The sequence below is a fragment of the Paramisgurnus dabryanus genome, chromosome 3 (genome assembly GCF_030506205.2).
Source record: "Paramisgurnus dabryanus chromosome 3, PD_genome_1.1, whole genome shotgun sequence".
Lineage (NCBI taxonomy): Eukaryota > Metazoa > Chordata > Actinopteri > Cypriniformes > Cobitidae > Paramisgurnus > Paramisgurnus dabryanus.
In genome coordinates, this window is record NC_133339.1 from 15891558 (window position 1) to 15908243 (window position 16686).

A 16686-nucleotide genomic window follows, 5' to 3' on the forward strand; every position below is an offset into this window, starting at 1 on the left:
TATTACAAATACTGTATCGAGCGCGCATAGTGTTTATCAAAATACACATGGCTCGGTTCCGACATCAGAGTCAAGTCGGCGGTCAAACTGGGTGACTGTCAGGCGGCATAGTCATATAAGGCGTCCTTCTAAGACCCATAACGTAACGACAATTTCTAACAGATTCGATCCCCTAAGGAGTACACCAGCTGAAACACCTTTTAAAAGTGCCCTGGTCATTGGAGATTCTATACTCAGGAACACTAACATTGAGGCACCAAACACCATAGTCGACTGTATACCGGGAGCCAGAACGTCTGACATTAGATCCAAACTTAAAGTGCTGGCTAATGCTAAGCGGAAGTTTTCTAAGATTTTTATTCCCGCCGGCACGAATGACACCAGACTCCGACAGTCGGAAATCACCAAAGATAGTATTAAGGAGATGTGTGAAATTGCAAAAACAATGTCAGACAATGTAATATGCTCTGGTCCCCTCCCCGCCTACCGGGGAGATGAAATGCATAGTAGATTAGTCTCTTTCAATGGATGGATGTCAAAGTGGTGCCCTCCGCATAACGTAGGGTTTATAGACAATTGGAAGCATTTCTGGGGAAGACCATTCCTCCTAACCCGAGATGGCCTTCATCCGTCATCGGAAGGAAGTGCTATACTCACTAGAAATCTGATCAATAGTCTTAATTCTGATATAGTCTGACTATCCAGGGCCCAGGTCAGGAAACAGACGGATCAGCTTAACCGTCCATCTGTTAGCTGCCGTGATATGTCTAGACCACTTATATCCCAGCACTTCGAGTCAATCTTACCGAAATATCAGCACATTTCAACTGTATCTGTTCCCCGAACAAATAAATACAGGGCACCGCTTGTTACATCAGGTACAAATCTGATTAATATAAAATTAGAAAACAATACATTAACAGATGAATCTCGAATGTTAAAATTCGGCCTTCTTAACATTAGATCGCTTACCAATAAAGAACCTATTGTCAATGAAATAATTACAGACCAAAACTTAGATGCACTCTGTTTAACAGAAACCTGGCTTAAAGCAGACGACTACATTAGTTTAAATGAATCCACCCCACAAGACTATTATTATAAACACGAACCTCAATTAAAGGGGAGAGGGAGTGGTGTAGCTACAATATACAACAAAATTTTTAAAGTAAACCAAAAATCTGAGCTAAAATTTAAATCATTTGAACTAATGTTGTTAAATATGGAAATAACTGATCGTAACCACAAACAGCTTTCTTTTGCCTTAGCGACAATCTATAGACCACCGGGCCACCATGGAGATTTCCTTAAAGAAATAACAGATTTCCTGTCTGAGCTTGTAGTCACTGTAGATAAAGCTCTTTTTGTTGGTGATTTTAATGTCCATGTGGATAACCCAAAAGACGCATTAGGACGTGCGTTTATAGATGTTCTAAATTCTCTCAATATTAGACAAAACGTGACAGGGCCAACGCATACTCGTAAGCACACATTAGACTTAATTCTGTCACTCGGACTCAATATTAATGACGTCGAAATATCACCTCAGAGTGATGCAGTTTCTGACCATTACCTTGTGTCATACACTGTACTTCTAGATAGGATCACTCAATCCACAACATGCTACCGACTAGCCAGAACAATTATTTCCACCACTAAAGATAGCTTTATTAGCACTCTTCCAGATCTGTCCCAGATGAAACATGTAGCAGATAACTGTGACGATCTAGATATTGTAATAGAAAACCTAAACAATGTCTGTTCTAACACATTGGATGCCGTTGCTCCCATTCGAAAAAAGAGATACAAAGAAAAACCGCCAGCTCCATGGTATGACCATCACACCGCAGCCCTTAAAAAGGCAGCTAGAAAAATGGAAAGAAATTATAGAAGCACAAAGTTAGAAGTATGGCGTGCAGCATGGAAACAAAGTGTTAAACACTACAGACAGGCTATTAAAACTGCCAGATCTACATATCTTAGCAAGCTTATAAATGAGAATCATAATAACCCTCGTTTCCTCTTTAGGACAGTTGCGAAACTGACTAAAAACAAAGAACAAACAGAAACCAATAGTAAACTTCAACACAATAGTAACGACTTCATGAACTTCTTTTCTAACAAAATTTCGGCTATTAGGGAAAACATCGTAGCTACCCAGGCAGCCACCACTCTACCCATTAGTTCACTTAACACTAGACTACCATACGAACATCTTGATTCATTTAAACCTACTACAATAGATGAGCTCTCTAAACTAGTCACATCATCCAAATCATCGTCCTGTATATTAGACCCCGTTCCCACAAAACTACTTAAAGAGGTATTCCCTGTAGTGTCAACCCCGGTTCTAAATATCTTTAACTCATCGCTAGAAATAGGATACATTCCAACAGCTTTCAAACTAGCAGTTATTAAACCGTTGATTAAAAAACCACAGCTTGACCAAGGAGAACTTAATAACTTTAGACCAGTCTCAAATCTCCCTTTTCTTTCGAAAATATTAGAAAAGGTAGTGGCAAGCCAGTTACGCACATTCTTGACAAATAATAGTACATATGAAAAGTTCCAATCAGGATTCAGGCCCCACCATAGCACAGAGACAGCGCTGCTTAGAGTTACAAATGACCTCCTATTAACATCCGATCGTGGTGAAATCTCAATTCTTATATTACTAGACCTTAGTGCAGCCTTTGACACAATAGATCACACAATCTTACTCAATAGACTAGAAAACTGTGTTGGTATCAGTGGTCAGGCGCTAGCCTGGTTTAGGTCATATCTAACCAATCGCTATCACTTTGTTTATGTAAATGAGGAAGAGTCATATCACTCCCTGGTTAAATACGGTGTACCGCAGGGATCAGTTTTAGGTCCTATCCTGTTCTCGTTATACATGTTACCCCTAGGAGACATTATCAGGAAACATAACATAAGTTTTCACTGCTATGCGGATGATACCCAGCTTTACATCTCCTCGCATCCCAGCGAAACACACACGTTTTCTAAGCTAAAAGACTGCATTAGCGATGTTAGTGACTGGATGGCACATAACTTTCTTAAGCTCAACTCCAATAAGACAGAGGTACTTATTATTGAACCAAATCGCTACAAACATAATATGTCAGATTACAAATTGCACATAGATGGCTGTACTGTGGTGCCATCTTCCACGGTTAGGAACTTAGGTGTGATGTTCGACAGCAACTTATCCTTTGATAGTCATATCGCCAACGTCTGCCGCACAGCATTCTTCCATCTTAGAAATATCTCAAAAATACGCCATATACTGTCTACATCTGATGCAGAGAAGCTTATTCATGCTTTTATGACCTCTAGAATAGACTATTGTAACTCGCTACTCGGGGGATGCCATTCAAATCAGGTCAACAAGCTTCAGCTAGTTCAAAACGCTTCTGCAAGGGTACTTACTCGATCTAAAAAGTATGACCACATAAGCCCAACTCTGGCTTATTTACACTGGCTACCAGTTAAATATCGCATCCAATTTAAAATATCACTAATCACCTACAAAGCTTTAAATGGCTTAGCACCCTCATATCTTAGATAATTACTATCAGAATACAATCCATCACGCACACTACGGTCGCAAAATTCTGGTCTATTGATTATCCCTAGACTATCAAAAGTGTCTAAAAGTGGAAGATCCTTTTCCTACTTAGCCCATAAGCTCTGGAATGATTTACCAACCGATGTACGAGAATCAGACACAGTCGATCATTTTAAATCTAGACTTAAAACTTTTCTCTTCAACAAAGCATTCGCATAATTTGTCTAGTAAAGGTTCTTAACTCGCAATAGTTATTTTCACGGAACAAAGCACTCACAGTCATAACACAGACCAACCAAATAAATAAATAAAACCTTTTCTGCATGAACACTTAAAATGAATTGCATTAAATAGTTTGCCACCGTTTGCCACTGAACCTGCATTAACGACGACAGTGGGGCTTCCGGCCTTAGTCAAACGGTTTGGCACGTATGGTTGGGTTGCGATTTTGGTGCTTTCGTGTGTCTTGTGAATAGTATGCCATACCGACCCGTTTGCCACTGAACCTGCATTAACGACGACAGTGGGGCCTCCAGCCTTAGTCAAACGGGTATGGTCGGGTTGCGATTTTGGCGCTATCGTAAGTCTTGTGAATAGTATGCCATACCGACCCGTTTGCCACTTACTTACTTACCGCCCGTTATGCCACTGGCATGTAGGGCAGCAACAAAAGTCTTCCACTCCTGTCTGTTCTGGGCCAGCTTCTGGATGGTACCCCAAGTGTGGTTCATGTTCTTTAATTCTCCTTCTACTGTCCGGCGCCAGGTGTTCTTTGGTCTGCCTCTCTTGCGTTTGCCCTCTGGTGTCCAGGGAAGGGCTGTGCGGGTAATACTTTCTTGTTCTCTCCTTAGCAAGTGCCCAATCCACCTCTATCTTCTTCTCATGATGATGGTCCCAACACTGTCCTGATTGCAACACGCAAGCAACTGCTCATTAGAGATGGTGTTTGGCCAGAAAATTCTCATGATTCTCCTCAACTTCTTTGTATGGAAAACAGAGAGCTTATTCAGGTCACTGTCTGTTATCCTCCAGCACTCTGAGCCATATAGGTGGGTGGAAAGCACACAGCTCTGGTACAATTTCAACTTGGTCTTTATGCTATACTGCTTGGATCTCCAAACACTATTCAGCATCCTAAGGGCATTTCTGGCTTTGCCAAGAAGATTCTTTATGTCAATGTCCGCTCCTCCATCATATCTGACAATGCTGCCCAAATAGGTGAATTCTGTGGTCATTGGAAGATTTTTTCCATTTACCTGCACTGGTAATGGGTTTGGGATGTTGAGTATCATCACCTCTGTTTTCTGCAGGTTGATCCTCAAGCCTATCTGTTCAGCATATGTATTGATGCGGTATGTCTTCTCCTGAATGTGCTGGTGTGTGTGGGAGATCAGAGCCAGATCATCAGCAAAGTCTAGATCTTCAAGTGTATAGCTGAGGGTCCATCTCAGACCGCTTGTCTGTTTTTCAGTAGTTCTCCGCATTACCCAGTCAATGGCAATGTTAAAAAGGAATGCTGACATCACACAGCCTTGCCTCACACCAGTCTTCACATGAAAACGGTGGTCGCTGTTTACTACCTTACATGTGAAGTTGTTGTAGAAGCTTTGGATGAGAAGGACGATGTCTTGTGGTATTCCATATGCTCGGAGAATACGCCAAAGGCTGTCTCTATGGACGCTGTCAAAGGCTTTCTCAAAATCTACAAAATTAATGTATAGTTGTCTCTGCCATTCAGTGCACTGTTCAATGATGTTTCGCAGTACAAAAATCTGATCTGTACATCCTCTTCCTTTCCGGAACCCTGCCTGTTCCTTTCTGAGGTGTTGGTCAACTGCATCTGATAGCCGCTGGATTATAATTTTTGCTAGGATCTTGCTTGGTATAGACAAAAGAGTTATTCCACGCCAGTTGTTACAGTTGCTAAGGGTTCCTTTCTTGGGGATCTTCACAATTATGGCTTCCGACCAGTCTGTTGGTATCTGTCTTTCTTTCCATATTGCTGTAAATAGTGGGAGAAGCATTTTGGCTGCAAGCTCTGGGTCTGCTTTGAACAGTTCTGCATTCAATTTGTCATGTCCAGGGGCTTTTCTGTTTTTAAGAGACATTATAGTTGCAACAATCTCCTCCTTTTCTGGTGGTGCAGTATTGATGTCGAGATCATGCTCTGCTTCCTTAATGTCAGCTTTTGATGTTGGTGGTGGCCTGTTCAAAACTTCACTAAAGTGCTCAGCCCAACGGGCGTCAATTTCTGTTTCTGATGTTAGTAATCGCCCATTTTTGTCCGTAATTGGTATGTCTTTAGTTCCACAATATTTGCCACAGATTACCTTGGTTATTTTGTACACCTTTCCTTGTTCTCCCTTGCTAGCTGCTTCTTCCGCCTGGCTTGCAAGGTCATCCATAAAGGCTCTTTTGTCTGATCTTAACAATCTCTTCACTTCTCTATCTGCTTGTTGATAGCTTAGCTTGCATCTCTCTTTCAGTCTCTCTGATTTAACGTCTAAAAGCTGTTTCTTCAACGCTCTCCTGGTACTTATGGCCTTCAAAGTGTTTTCTTTGATCCATTCCTTTCTTTTCCTTTCTTTGGTACCCAAGCATCCTTCGCTGGTCTGAAGATAAGCTGCTTTAAGATGCTCCCACCTGGTGTTTACATCTAGTTGTTCAGGCTTTGTGTAGTCTTCCATAGCTGCCAGGGCTTGATATTTGTTCCTCAACTGCAAAACAAAAGTACTTTTGATTTTGGGGTTCTGTAGTTTCTCCACATCTAATTCCTGCTTTGTAAGGAGTCCAAATATGACCCCATCCATCCGCTTGGCCCAACGACGGAATCCAAACGGCATGGCCGGTTTATAGCGCATTCGGTCTTTTCCGGTGCTTCCGGTTTTAACATTACGCAACTTTATAATCTGACTCCAAAGATATAAAACGTATTGTAATATGAATCAAATTGATATACATATAGAATTTGGATAAACGTTTGATCATTCTATTTACTCATGTTTACATTGAACTCATTCATTCGATTACAGATGTCGTATCAGTCAACACCGGCCGTTGTGCAGATTCTGAAACATAAAACTTGACCACACTAGAGGTCAGGCAACATTGGCCACTGTAATCATCTATATACAACTTGATACAAACCCATCCGATGATCAGAGGTCCAAATTAGCGCCGTCTAATTTGGTATGGCGAATCATATACCATACAACAACTTAATCAAGGCAGGGGCAGTAATCAGAGGTCCAGGCATATCTCCTTATAGCCTGCCTATAGTAATCACGATTACACACAACTTAGTTAGGGTTAAATAATTTGGTCTATCCGTATAACCAGAGGAAATGGTTGAAGCAACTGCCCCATGCTGGCGTACTCTTATTTAAAATACTTATGCAACCCCAGCCAACTACCTATATACAACTTAATGTAGAACTCAGACTTTGATCAGAGGTCCAAGTTAGCACCGTCTAACCTGGTATAGCGAATTATATGCCATACAACAACTTAATCAAAATAAGGCCTATCATCAGAGGTCCAGGCTTATCTATTTATAGCCTGCCTATAGTGATGTAATTGCTGGACATCTTAGTTAGCGGTATAGACAATTAGCATGACTTTATACCCCGGTCATAGATTTATGTTGACAAAAGATATCGTAATACTTTATAGTAATTTAGAAGAGTCAATAATACAGAGCAAATTAGAATGAATGCAAAACGTAACAATTTATTAACCAGGTAGGTAAAACATAATTCAGAAGCCAATTTACATTCCAATTCGAATACGAAAATCAGACGAAAACCCATTGCATACCTGGTAATGAGATGAAGATCTGGTTACAGATTCCTCAAAGTAAAATAACAATACATGATGCTGTGCAAGGACAGCATCATGGGGGTGCATTTCTCGATATTGAAAGTCCCGCCTAAATCTTCTACACATCTCCTTAAATAGCCAGAGAACAAAGCATATAGGAATTTTGTACTGATTGGTTGTTGTAAAAACTAAAGGCTGTCCTTAATCTGTATACAGTGGGTGATTGGTTTATGCTTAGAATGGGAGGTGTCTATCAACATTGAATGAAGTTTCACATATACTTTTACATTGAATTCTGTTGTTATATGAGACCATCGTAACCACTTGCGATGAGACATTTCAATAGAAAACAAATAAGATACAGATTTTAGATTCTTTGTGCATGTAGCATTTCATATACAGTTTGCTTTTAGAGAAAAGAATACAAATGTATGACACCCTAAAGGTGTGTCTTTGAAACCCAAATGTGTCTCAGTGGGAAGTCCACTGTGAATCGTGGAGAGTGGCTTTTCCCGCGCACTCACTTTGCCCCCATGCAGTGTCCTTTGGGGAGGTGCTATCTTATTTAGGAAATTGTCTTACACTGGTCTTTTGACCCCTGTCTTCCTCAACTTTACTTTCACTGTTGCTACAACCATATGATGGTCGCTGCCAACATCGGCTCCCCTCTTAGCTCTTACATCCAGAAGTGATCTTCGCCAGGTACCATTGATCATGAAGTGGTCTATCTGATTTTTATCCCTTCCATTTGGAGAGTACCAGGTCAACTTGTGAATCTCTCTGTGAGGAAAAAGTGTCCCTCCAACAACAAGATTGTAGGTAGTACAGAGCTCCATCAGTCTCTCTCCATTCTCATTCATGGTACCACAGCCCTCTCTTCCCATAGCTCTCTCGTAGTTGGTGTTGTCACTTCCAATTTTTGCATTCATATCTCCCATTACAATCTTCATGTCATGTCTTGGTGTTTCCTCCAGCAGAGCCTGTAACTCCTCATAAAATCTGTCTTTTTCATCTTCATTGTTGTTGTTTGTAGGGGCATAACACTGTATGATAGTAGTGTTGATTTGCTTCCCTTTGAGTCTGATCTTAATGAGTCTGTTGTTGACAGGTTTCCACTCTATCATACTTTTCTCTAAACCTTTCTTGAGGATAATGGCAACTCCCTCAAAGTGCTGATTGTCATCTCTTCCGGAGTACAACACTGTTTCCCCTGTACTGGTTCTGAGTCTTCCTGAACCTGTCCACCTGCTTTCACTAACTCCCAGAATATGTAAGTTGTAGCATCTCATTTCTGATATTACTTGAGCCAGTTTGCCAGTGTCATACATTGTTCTTACATTCCAGAATCCTATCCTGGTCTTGGTTTTGGTGCTCAGGACTTTCACCATCCTGGCAGTAGTTTCCCTTAGGCTTTCACTACTGACATTCATTTGAGTATCTTGTGATGACTCTGAAAACCCATTACATCCAGTAAGTTTAGTTTCTTTTGTTGCTGTTTCCGTAACACCTATTTTTTTTTCTGGAACTGGGTTGTTAGCCCAGTGTCCAACCCCCAACCTGGAGGACCGTTTGCCACTGAACCTGCATTAACGACGACAGTGGGGCCTCCAGCCTTAGTCAAACGGGTTGGCACGTATGGTCGGGTTGCGATTTTGGCGCTATCGTAAGTCTTATGAATAGTATGCCATACAGACCCGTTTGCCACTGAACCTGCATTAACGACGACAGTGGGGCCTCCAGCCTTAGTCAAACGGGTTGGTATGTATGGTCGGGTTGCAATGTTTTTGGCGTTTACTCCTGGTCCTGTAAATGGTATACAATATAGACCCATTTGCCACTGAACCTGCATTAACGACGACAGTGGGGCTTTAGGCCTTAGTCAAACGGGTCGTCAGGTTTCATTTTCTCTTAAAGATCGGAAGGTGACCCTTATTTACCATATATACCCTCGCATTGGGCCCCCAATTTGCAAAATCCTCAACTGTGGATAATATAATTATGCCGCAATAGTTAGTCTGTCTGGAACTAAGCTGAGTTAAACCACATCACTGTGTGACACTTCAATACATATGAACGGCCGCTACGCTAATACGATTTTGTTTTTCTCTCCCTGTCTCGTCCTCGACCCCGAGGACAACGAGACAAACAGACCCAGTCCCGGTAGATGTGAAAGTCGGCACACCTCTGATCTACTGGCCGTCCTTCAACGTGATGCCCAGCTGATGCCTGACCAACGATCACCGGCAGAACCGCTTAATCTCCGCTAAATCTCCTTATCCGTTCTCCCATGGGTTTTTCCCTCCTAGGACTTATTTTTCCTCGGATAAAAGCCGGGGTTTTTTTTTTCTCCTAGGGGGTTTTTCACCCCGGGGAGGCAGCCTTTTTGGGCTTTACCTAGCTTCCTCTTCTATACGTTGCTTTAGTAATACGTGCACTTATAATATTGAGTCATAGCCGCAGCAAATTTAACTGCTCATGCTATCATGTATTTTGTTGTGCTATCTGTCGTTTTTCTGTGCTTTTCACTGCTTCTATTTATGTAAAGCTGCTTTGAAACAATTGACTTTTGTGAAAAGCGCTATATAAATAAAATTGAATTGAATTGAATTGAAATCCTTTGTTCCCCTCCCATTTTTTGACTACTACGCTGATCTAACCAGCGACTGATACAACAGGTTTGTTCAACTTTATGTGGCATCACAACAAGAACCGAGTGGCAGATAACATCAAAATCCTGCGAGAGTGATTCGAGAAATCATACAAAGCAGACTATTGAAATGCTCTTGCTGTACTTTGATGTCATCCACCTGTCAGTTCTTGCAGCGCCACAAACAGCAACAGAAGCAGTTCTGATGATCACAACACTTGATAATGATCTCCGACACCTTTCATCCAATCACAATCAGAATAATACGAATTCAGGTTTTATCTTTATATAGTGCGTTATTTAGCTGTTTGTGCGTGTATAAGATCTGCATAGTTACAAAGTTCGTTCTCAATTCTGAAGAGATCACTAATCCAGACCTGCCTAAAACGCCTCAATCCGCAATGCCCCAAAGTATTTTCAAATTCCTACTTTGCTAGGAAATTCTCACGTTTGTGATTTACAGAATGTAAGTGTGTTTTAATTAAAGTATTTAATGTTGACTCTGAAAAAAATACAGCTCAAAGAATCTTTGTTAGTTTTGTTTTGTCACATGTAAGATTAACATAAAGGGTATAAAAAGTGTTTTGTCTTAGACAGATAGTAAAGGTAATGGTTCAATTAAAGGACTGTGTTAAAAGTAGACTACCTGCTGTAAATTAACAAACTATTTGCCAAGACATAAGAGTTATAAATTAATATTTAATTAGGAGATAAGCAATCATTTTGACAAATGTCTTAAATACACTGTATACACAAAACCATATCCTCACTTCTGCGGCATGCCATCCTTTGTGCCGTATTTTAGAGTAAGAAAGTTGGCAACCCTAGTCATGACCAACGTTTTCCTCCATTTCTTTCCCTCAAATCCCTTTTCAATCTTGTAGATTTGGCCATCATCCATTCCATCCACATCTAAACCATTAGACATGATGTTACATTTACAGTACAGTTTATGCAGACCACCAAAACTTTATTTTTGTTTCTGGTTCTACTATACTTCCATGTTTATAAAATATTGGCTACAGTATAATGTAATTGTTACGTGCTCCTAGGATTCTGTTTTCTTGTTGTCTTTGTTTCTATTCTTTCTGTTAGTATCTCTTAGGGCGGTGCTGCTGGTTGCCTATCATCGTAATGATGTACACCTGGAGGAGCGTCATTACTTAAAGGTCGGACGTAGACCGGAAGCGGGGGGAGAGAGAGAAAGATCTTTGTTTGTTTTCGTTTGTATTGGTTCGCTATTTCTTTGGGTTATGTAGAATTAAAATTATACGTTTTTCATATTGTTTTATTGCCGGCCCGGGAGTAAGGAACAGGAAAGCATGTCACGTGACTTCCATTTATGCAACACCTAGGAAGCACGTTGTTAGTACATCAGGTAAGAAGCGGGTGCTGTTGTTGTATGTTTTGTTTTTATGTCAGTGTAGTTTAGGTAGGGCGTGTTGAGCGCCGTTGATTTTGTTTACTTCTTTTATTTTATTGTTGTAGCAGTTTAGGGGGTGTGGGATTGAAGTTAGAGTACGGGTTTTGTTTCTGTTTATTTCTTTGATTTAGCCCCGCTCTAATTCCTACTCCCTGGGTCTGGTTTTTGTGTCTCTCCCCTTTATGCACGTTGGTGTAATGAATAAATGCATTCATTTACCTATCAGTCCCAGTTTGTCCTCATGTCCTTCTGCACCAGCAACTTAAACATGCTAATAGGATTAAGTGATCCGGGAGTTAAATAGCAGTATTTTATGTTGTGTTCCCTCATGCCCTTAGCCATTTATTTATTTATTTTTAGGGACGTAACATAAATTTTGGGGGCTCGTCTATTCTTTAAAACCTAGCGTGGTTAGGGTGCTGGTTCAATTAGTTCTCGGTCATATTAGAGAAGGAGTGCAGGTAAAAGGAGTTAGGGATGATGTTGTTTTCTTCTTACAGATGTTGTCGGTAGTCTATGGTGTGTTTGTAAATGACATCGTATGCGCAAAGGTTCATTGAGAATCCTTCGTTCGAGACGTTTGAAAAGTGTCGGAAAAAGGAGTTGATTGTTATAGCTAACCACTTCCGAATTTCTGTTAAGCAAAAATTAATAAAACGGGAAATTAAGCAAGTGTTGTTGCATCGATTAGTGGAAATGGATATTTTGGTTTTATCAGAAGTGGAAAGACGAGCAGATCAGATCGCCGAAGCTGCGCAAAATTATGATAGTTCAGAGGCGGAGGAGGAAGTTGTGAAACGGTCTGGGACGGAGACGGAGGTCGAAGCCCGAGTAGTTTTACCACCCTATGAGCCATTCTCTCCGCCTGCGCCGGGATCGACTGGAGATTCGAAACTGAAAGTTCGTCTCGCTCGGCTTCGTATGGAAGCAGAGGAGAAAGCGCAAGCACGCCAGGGCGAACTTGATCTGCGTCTAAAAATTCGTAAATTGGAGATAGATGCTGAGAAAGAGGTGAATTTGCGTCGGTTAGAGATGGAGGAGAGGAAGCTCACCTCGGTCACTGCTGGCTCGGTCACCTCTAGTTCAGTAAGTAATGACACGGCAGTTCGAGGTACGGCCTCAACAGCATTTGATGTGACTAAGAATCTTCCCTTAGTGCCTTTGTTCAGAGAGTCGGAAGTGGATAGCTATTTTGGGGTTTTTGAGCGAATAGCAATTTCTTTAAGATGGCCAGAAGATGTATGGGCATTATTATTGCAGTGTCGGCTGACAGGAAAGGCTTTGGAAGTTTTTTCCGCACTTTCGTTAGCGGATAGTTTAAATTATGAGACTGTTAAAACAGCTATCCTGCGTTCGTTCGAGTTGGTCCCGGAGGCTTACCGACAGAAATTTAGAAATCACAGGAAAAATATGAATCAAACATTTGTTGAATTCGCTCGCGAGAAAGCGGTGTTATTCGATAAATGGTGTGTTTCAAGTAAAGTAACTGATTTTTCTTCTCTCCGAGAACTAATGCTACTTGAGGATTTTAAGAAATGCTTGCCGGAACGCATTGTTCTGTATTTAAATGAGCAAAAAGTCACTGATCTTGCCACGGCAGCAGTGCGCGCTGATGAGTTTGCGCTCACACATAAGAATGTGTTTTGTAATGCGCGTACAGAGAGAAACACGACCGTTATTGCTCAGCCTCCGGTGTTTCAGGGGAAATCTACTAATGAACAGGCGAAAATGGCTAGTGAACAATCAAAGGAAAGACGCGAATGCTATTATTGCCACAAAATCGGTCACGTAATTGCAGATTGTTTAGTGCTGAAACGTAAGCAGCAGGGTTCGCCACAGCAAAAGGCTGTTGCTTTTGTGAATACGGTTTCCGAAAATTCGACTGAGCTAATACCTGATGCTATATACAAACCTTTCTTATTGAGAGGATTTGTATCATTTACTGGCGAGCTGGAGGAGCAGGTGGAAATACAGATTTTGCGTGATACCGGAGCTGCTTACTCATTTATATGCGCTGATGCGTTGCCCTTTTCTGACCAGTCACATTTGGGATCTAGTATATTAGTTCAAGGGTTTAGTATGGAGGTTGTGAAGGTACCTTTACATCGTATACATGTGAAGTCTGATTTAGTTACTGGATTTGTCAATGTGGGGGTGCGTTCTGCACTTCCAGTTGCAGGGGTGTCATTTATTTTAGGAAATGACCTGGCTGGAGGGAAAGTCTTACCTGCACTAGAAGTAGTTGATAATCCGATATTGACTCCGGAATCAGACGAGTTAGCCCGGACATACCCTGAACTTTTTTCTACCTGCGTTCTTACTCGTGCGCAGGTTAAAAGGGAAAGTGAGGAGGTTGTGTTAAAGGATACTTTTTTGTGTGTAACTGATGACACTAGAGCTACTACGCAGAGTGATCTGGTTGGTAAAGATTCGGAGGTTAGTAAGGTTAGTACTCTTTTGCCCATATCAGTTACCCGTGAGAAAATTGTGGAAGCTCAAAGAACGGATGAAACTTTGTCTAAGTGTTTCATTGCAGCAAGGGAAGGTAAAAACAAGGGTGCTTCGTATGCTATAGATAATGAGCTGCTGGTGCGTAAATGGCACCCGACCCCCACTGCGAGTGAAGAGGGTGCGTTTGTATATCAGGTGGTGATTCCCGCTGCCTACCGCCCTCACGTACTCTCCCTGGCTCATGATCACGTTTTATCTGGGCATTTAGGAGTTACTAAAACATACGACCGTATTTTACGACATTTTTTTTGGCCCGGACTTAAGAAGGATGTGGCAAATTTTTGTCGCACCTGTCATACCTGTCAATATATGGGAAAGCCAAATCAGGTTATTCCCCCGGCCCCGCTCGTGCCGATCCCAGCATTGGGTGAGCCGTTTGAGAGTGTTATTGTTGATTGTGTAGGACCCCTCCCTAAGACAAAATCAGGTAATCAATTTGTTCTCACCATTATGTGTTCTGCTACTCGTTATCCAGAGGCCATACCTCTACGTACGATTACTGCTAAAGCTGTAATTAAGTCCCTTATTAAATTCTTTTCAACTTTTGGATTGCCGAAATTCGTACAAACGGACCAGGGAACGAATTTCCTTTCTAAATTATTTAGACAGGTATTGAGTTCGCTCAATATAAAACATCGTGTGTCAAGTCCATATCATCCTGAGAGCCAGGGAGCCCTCGAAAGATTTCATCAAACTCTGAAATCGATGCTGAAAAAGTATTGTGTAGAGACGGGTAATGAGTGGGACGAGGGGATTCCTTTCGTTTTATTCGCTATTCGGGAGACTGTACAAGAGTCATTACGCTTTAGTCCAGCTGATCTGGTCTTCGGACATTCTGTTAGAGGACCATTAAAGGTGCTTAAGGAACAAATGCTAGGCATTAGTTGTGATTTGAGTCCGAAGGTTAATGTGCTGGATTATGTTTGTAGACTTCGTGAACGGGTGCAGAACGCCTGTGACTTGGCTAAAGATTTTTTATCTCAGGCTCAGAGTGATATGAAGAAACGATTTGATAAAAAAACAGTTCTTCGTTCATTTTCTGTTGGAGATAAGGTATTAGTGCTGTTACCTATTTCAGGGTCTGCATTGTCAGCACGCTTTGCTGGACCATATGAAATCGTGGGTAAAAAGAGTGAAACTGATTATGTGATCAAAACACCAGACAGGAAGCGACAGCGGAGAGTCTGTCATATTAACATGCTGAAAACCTATCATTCTAGAGATGACGTGCTGGTAAAAACTAGGGAGGAGATTGCAGGGCCCGCGATCTCTCCGGTGGCTGTGAATTGTCACGTAGGAGTGTCATCTACTGGTATAATGATTGATGAGGATGGTTTGACGTTACGCAGCGATCCATTGCCATGCGCGCGCTTGTCAAACTCTGAGGTACTGAGTGATCTTTCAAACTTTCTTGTCGGGCTAAATGAGTCACAGAAAAAATACGTGATCGCTCTTATTCATGGTTTTCCCGCGATTTGTGGTGACGTTCCTACACAAACTCGAGTGCTGTACCATGACATTAATGTGAAGGACGCGCACCCTATTAAGCAGCATCCATACAGAATGAATGCCACTAAAAGATCTTTAATGAGAGAAGAAGTTGATTATTTGGTAAAAGAAGGTCTCGCTGAACCTAGTAGTAGCCCGTGGAGTTCTCCGTGCCTACTGGTCCCGAAGTCAGATGGAAGTTATCGATTCTGTACAGATTATCGTAGGCTTAATGCTGTAACAGTACCAGATTGTTTTCCTTTACCACGTATGGAGGATTGTATCGACAATTTAGGTTCAGCTACCTTTGTTAGTAAATTAGATCTGCTGAAGGGGTATTGGCAGGTGCCCTTAACCCCTCGCGCTTCAGAGATCTCTGCCTTCGTTACACCTGACTCGTTTATGCAATACCGGGTCATGGCATTCGGATTAAGGAATGCTCCAGCCACCTTCCAAAGATTAGTGAATACTGTACTTGCCGGTGTTTCGAACTGTAGTGCTTATTTGGATGATTTGGTGGTGTATTCTACGTGTTGGTCTGAACATTTGTCTTTGTTGGGAACAGTTTTTCAACGTCTTGAGGAAGCTTCATTAACATTAAATCTAGCCAAGTGTGAAATTGGCAAGGCTATGATCACATATTTGGGGAAGCAGGTAGGACAGGGTCAAGTTCGTCCAGTGGAAGCTAAAATTTTAGCCATTCGTGAGTTCCCAGTGCCATCAACTAGACGTGAATTGCGGCGTTTTCTCGGGATGGCAGGATATTACAGAAATTTCTGTAAAAATTTCTCTGCGGTAGCTCGTCCTTTGACGGATCTGCTTAGTCCCTCAAAGTCTTTTGGTTGGACTTCAGAAAGTCAACAAGCTTTTGAGAATATTAAGGCATTATTGTGTAGTACGCCGGTGTTATCTGCGCCTGATTTTGCATTGCCGTTTAAGCTCGAAGTTGATGCGAGTGCGTATGGTACGGGGGCAGTGCTTCTTCAAGAGGATGCAGATGGAGTTGACCATCCGATTTGTTATTTTTCTAAGAAATTTAATAAACACCAAGTCAATTACTCGACCATCGAAAAGGAGGCGTTAGCGTTGCTATTGGCACTCCAGAATTTTGAAGTGTATGTTGGCTCTACAGCATGTCCAGTGATTGTCTATACAGATCATAATCCCTTAACCTTCTTGTGCCGAATGTATAATCAGAACCAAAGGTTAATGAGGTGGGCCTTGATT

General features: G+C 41.6%; 1 protein-coding gene across 1 annotated transcript; it reads right to left on the minus strand.

The window, feature by feature from the left end:
• Positions 1-4440: 4440 nt before the first annotated feature.
• On the minus strand, positions 4441-8783 carry LOC141281961 (uncharacterized). The gene is made up of 2 exons (XM_073814110.1): positions 7987-8783; positions 4441-6384 (listed from the first exon to the last, which is right to left on the minus strand). The coding sequence occupies exons 1-2, from the start codon at positions 8776-8778 to the stop codon at positions 4441-4443; spliced, it is 2736 nt and encodes a 911-aa protein (XP_073670211.1). The 5' UTR covers positions 8779-8783.
• Positions 8784-16686: the final 7903 nt, after the last annotated feature.